The 4,680-nt window shown below is 61.0% G+C and overlaps 2 protein-coding genes across 7 annotated transcripts in view; both read right to left on the bottom strand.

Moving 5' to 3' along the window:
• USP2 (ubiquitin specific peptidase 2) overlaps nucleotides 1–695 on the bottom strand; it is an 11,139-nt gene extending 10,444 nt beyond the window's left edge. The window contains exons 1-2 of one of the 6 annotated variants that reach the window (XM_021375950.1): nucleotides 620–671; nucleotides 239–282 (exon numbers count right to left, since the gene is read on the bottom strand). The gene's annotated coding sequence lies outside the window, so the exon portion shown is untranslated. The other 5 variants (XM_021375956.1, XM_021375952.1, XM_021375954.1 and 2 more) reach the window with 5 other exon arrangements.
• THY1 (Thy-1 cell surface antigen) overlaps nucleotides 795–4,680 on the bottom strand; it is a 4,465-nt gene continuing 579 nt past the window's right edge. The window contains exons 2-4 of the mRNA XM_021375959.1: nucleotides 3,047–3,131; nucleotides 2,629–2,964; nucleotides 795–2,299 (exon numbers count right to left, since the gene is read on the bottom strand). Of these exons, the coding sequence (XP_021231634.1) occupies nucleotides 2,187–2,299; nucleotides 2,629–2,964; nucleotides 3,047–3,083 (486 nt within the window). The 5' untranslated portion in view covers nucleotides 3,084–3,131 and the 3' untranslated portion in view covers nucleotides 795–2,186. The remainder of the gene's footprint in view (nucleotides 2,300–2,628; nucleotides 2,965–3,046; nucleotides 3,132–4,680) is intronic.

The raw sequence follows: 4,680 nt of genomic DNA, 5'->3' as shown, positions 1-4,680 counted from the left end.
GGCTGGTGAAGGGTGAGCGTGGGCAGAGGGAAGGAGATGGGAGCCCAGCAAGAGGGAAAGGATGGATAAGGGATAAGGGGGGAGCGGGGAGGTGGTCTGGGTTTTGTGCCCTGGGAAAAGTCACAGGGAGAGGAGCGCGGTGGGAGGGGGCCAGGAGCACCCACCCCTGCGGCCCCATGGTGACACTGGGGGACATCAGGGCACAACCCTCGGCACCGCTCCCCGACGCCTGACCCACCCGGTGAGCCGGCACCGCGGTGGCCGTGACTCAGCCAGCACCTGCTGACGATAATTAGGCGGGATGCAATTATGGCGGCATCTTCCTCCCTGTCGCCCAGCTCCAGCCCCGAAACAGGGAGGGCCAAGCGTCTGCGCCTGGGTGTGACTCCGAGAGGCATCTATGGGGTCACCCCGAAGGGTGAGCGCACCCCACGGCGCGCATCCCATGGCTCTGGGATGCGTTGTGTGCCCAACCCCACTCCCACGCGCTCCCTGCCCGCAGAATGCCAGGGCTGCCTCCACACTGCAGGCAGGGCAGGATGGAGACGGGGTGCCAAGGGAGCCCGTGCCCACGTGCCCAGGGAGCAGACACAGCCTCGGGACACCCGCTGGTACCTACCCCGCTCTGCCCCCCTCCCCGTGCCGCAGATAGCCCCAACCCTGAGCTCACAATGGGCTGAGCAGAAGGGTTCTCCAGTATGGAATGGGTAGATGGGTCCAGCGGGGGGTCACCCCCCAGCATGGCAAACCCTGCCCCCCCGCAGCCCCTCGCCGCACACACAGGTGGCCACGGCTCCAACACACAACCTAAGGTTTTATTGTGCAGACAGAGGAAAACTCCCGGAGGACAGGTGTATCGTTGTCGCTGTTGTTGCTTTTCGTAAGGTTGGCTTTTCTTTCTTTTTTTTTTTTTCTTTTTTCTTTTTTTTTTTTTTTCTTTTTTTTTCTTTTTCTCTCCTTGGACGGAATTTCTTTGACGACAAGCTGTGGAAACAACTACGAATGTTCACAAAAAAAAATGAGACTTGGAGACGCGTCGGCGCGGTCGGCCGGGCTCTGCCCTGCCCCAGCCACGCACAGCCTGGGCAGCACTAGACAGCAAGCAAGCGGGCAGGGACGGGCAGGGACAGGCAGTGGGGTGGGAGGCAGCTTTGGGTGGCTGGAGAAAAGCGAGGAGTGGGGACCAGCCTGCTGGGGATCGCTCTCAGCTGTCGGGCACTGCACGAGGAGATCAGTGTGGGGTTCGCTCCGCGGAGCTGATGCTCTTGCCACCACTTCCCACTGCCCCGTGCTCTTTCCTGGGAGAGCTCTCTGCCCTCTCCTGCTCCGCTGGCTCCTGGGGTCCCGTGGCACATGGGGACAGGCTGGGGCTGTGCTTGGGGTCCCCCTCCGCACTCTTGCTGACCACTGGGAAACATCCTAGCTTGACTGAGGACGGCCTTAGCCACCTTTTTCTACCCCTAAATGGAGACAGGGAGATGCTGAAAGGGAGCGGGGAGGCAGGAGGGGGCACACGGGCTCCTCCCAGCGGTACGATGGGGCTGGAGGACAGGGACGCGTGCCGTGAGGAAGGACGGGGAGCCCAGATGTTCCCCAGATGTTCCCCAGATGAAGCGGAGGGGTTCTGCGGAGGAGCCCCCTCCCCAGCCAGGCTCACTCCCCCTGGGGGCTGTGGCTAGCTCAGAGAGGCTCCGCAGGCCTCACAGTGGGGCTGGCAGCACTGCTCTCGTCACAGCTACGGGCTGGTCCCCCCCCCGGCTCCAGCTTGGCTGCAGTGGACAGAATTCAGTGGGTCACCTGGTGCCGCAGCCCCAGCACTGGGACCCCTCCCCACGCTCTCCCATCGCCTCCCTTACCTGCTCGTCCAGCTGTCTTTCCCCAGGCCAAACAAAACCCCAAAAGCTAAGGGGTGGGAGAAGCACGGGTCCCCCAGCACCAGCCTGAGCGCGGGGAGGGCACGATGGGAGCAGCGATGCTGCCTAGCAGAGCCACCATGCAGCGGAGCAGGGCGTGACGGCGGGGCTGAGCACAGGACGGTGGTTAGCGTTAGATACACGGCTATATAGAGATAACATAGAGAGAGGTTTCGTGTGTTCCAAATCTTCTCTTTCCAAGGGCTGCGCTCTGGCGGGGGGAGGCGGGTTGGCTGGGGTGCTCCGTGGGGGTGCGGGGGGGGGCTTTTCCTTTCACAGGGACACGAAGTCCACGGCTTGCAGGAGAGGCAGGGAGAGGAGGAGCAGCAGGAGCCACGAAGTGTTCTGGATCAAGAGGCTGAAGCCGGCGCACTTCTCCAGTTTGTCTGCGTGGATGGGGAGCGGGGAGGGAGAGAAATATGAGATTCCACAAGAATGAGGTTAGGGTTAGGTGCTACGGGGTGCTGGGACCCTGCTGCTCACTGCATCTCTGCCATACAAATGCAGCCAGTCCCACCCTGCCCTGCTGCCCATTTCCACTTCCACCTCATGGAACAGGAAAGCTTTTGGGGGCAGAGACCCTGGGGAACAGCAAACCCTTCCTGTCCCTGGTTTGGGAACACCCACGGTGGGATGTGTTCTGCTTTGCTGGCCCTGCAGAGCCCAGGGCAGGTAGGAAGGAGGAGCTAGAGGCCAGACCCTGCTGCCCCCTCACCTTTGATGACAGTGATGTTCTTTATCTGGTTGCCGGTGTAGTCGTTGGTGGCCTTCAGCTCGCACATGTAGACCCCCTCATCGCTGGTGGTGAAGCTCTGCAGGTAGAGGCACACCAGGTTCTTGTGCATGGTGACGTTGGCTCGGTTCCGGTAGACGTTCTCGGAGACGCTGATGGTGCTGTGGATGACGTGCTTCCTGTTGTCCTTGGTGAGGCTGAATTCGTAGGTCAGGGGGTTGCTGGTCTTGTTCTCATAGCGGCAGTCCACGCGCAGGCTCTGGCCCAGCAGGCAGGCGCTCAGGTCCCGGATCATCTGGCAGTGCGCAGCCTGCAGCACTGGGACAGGCAAGAAGGAAGGGGAAAGGTGAACGCTGGGGACACCCGAGCAGCCCCCCGGATCCACCCCGCAGAGCCCTACCTGTCAGGATGACAGCAATGCTGACCGTGGGGTTCATCTTCCCGAGGACGAGGTGCCCGGAGGTGGCTGCCAGCAAGAGATGAACCTGGGTGGGGGGAGAGATGCGGTGAGCCAGGCTGTGCCGTGGCACACAGCCGCGCTGCGCTGACGTGGGCACGCACAGCGTGGGCTGGAGGCTGCTGCGCCTTGTACCAGTGATGCTACGCATCCTGGTATCCTTAGGGATGCCAGCCATGCTCTTTTCCCTGCGTGCATCCCCCCACGCCAGGCATGAAGTCTGCACAGACCTTTGTGCAGTGCCCACCCTGTGCCTGTCCTGGGTTGGGTGCCTGCTGGAGGACCGGGCAGGAGGATGGATGTGCCCGGTGCCTGCGCAGCGTGGTGCCAGGTGAGGGACCCAGACTTCCCCCCCCTCCCCTCCCCGCGGGTGAGCTCAGCAGAGATGACTCATTGCGATGCAGTGAGGGAAAGGGGCCAAGAGCAGCGGGAAGGAGGGACACGGCAGCCGGACAGAGAGCTGAGCTGCTGAAGGATGGCACCCAGTCCCCGGGGGCTGAGCCTGGCCGCTGGGTGGAAGGGTTTTGGGGTCCTGTTGGGTCCCTGTCCCTGCAACTCACCCCTCTGCAGGCTGCCTGTGGTCTGCTTGGGTTTGGAGCTGTGGATGTGCCATCCAAACCCCAGCCCTGCTGATGGTCTGATCCAACCAAGAGGAATCAATTAGAGGTTTGCAGCCCAGCCAAGCAATTGCATGGGGAATCCAGCCGCAGACATGCAGAGCGGAGGGAAGGAGTGGGGGAGCAGCAGAGCAGAAATGGAGCTGAAGGATGCTCTGCAGTCAGCCCTCCTAGAGGGGACTTGGGGAGGTCCAAGAAGGGAACTGAATTAGCACCCATTGGATCCCAGTCTGGCAGAGGGAAGGGCAGAGCCCAGCCTGAGCCTGGCAAAGCATCCAGGGAAAAGCTGGGAACTGCCTGTACCGCAGCCAGCTGGATTTTTCTTTTTAGCATTTTTTCGTGTCTTTCATATAACATTTGAAGAGGAAATACCAAAACCATTCGCTCACTCTGAAGCTGTGAAAGATCCCTATTTCACAACCTCAAACCCTGGTGAAGCAGAAAAATTCCCTTCAGTTTGGTCTTGATAATCAAGAGGTTATAAAAGGAGACAGAGGCACGACAGAGGAGACCGAGTCTCCTTCACGTTCCTCCAAGCTGGCTCTTGCCCCTTGCTTTCCTGCTCCCCAGCTCTGACTTGCTCCTCCTTGAACATCCTGGGACGCTGCCTAGGTCACAGCCACATCAGCTCAGATGTGCTCCCACAAAGGGTGACCTCCTCCCACTGCTGCACAAAAGCACTCTGATTTTCTCAGCTTCGTGTCCCCCAGCCCTTTGCTCCCTTGTACCCCGTGGCACGAGCAGAGCCAGGTGTGACCTCTCCTGTGTGACCCCAGGGCCTGTGCACGGGGACAGGACTCACAAGGGCACGGACATCCGAGGGACTCCATCCAGCCCTGCAGAGCAAAGCTTTGCACCACGCTCTGTGCCACTCCATAGTGCACCTCTGTGCCCAGCACCGTGCCAAGCAGGGGGTCACTGGCGGAGGATGGCACAGGTGAGGACATCAAGGGTGCGAGA

This window comes from Numida meleagris, chromosome 23 (genome assembly GCF_002078875.1).
Source record: "Numida meleagris isolate 19003 breed g44 Domestic line chromosome 23, NumMel1.0, whole genome shotgun sequence".
Classification (NCBI taxonomy): Eukaryota; Metazoa; Chordata; class Aves; order Galliformes; family Numididae; genus Numida; species Numida meleagris.
Note: the sequence above shows the minus strand (reverse complement) of the source record. Positions and strands in the feature narration are given on the sequence as shown.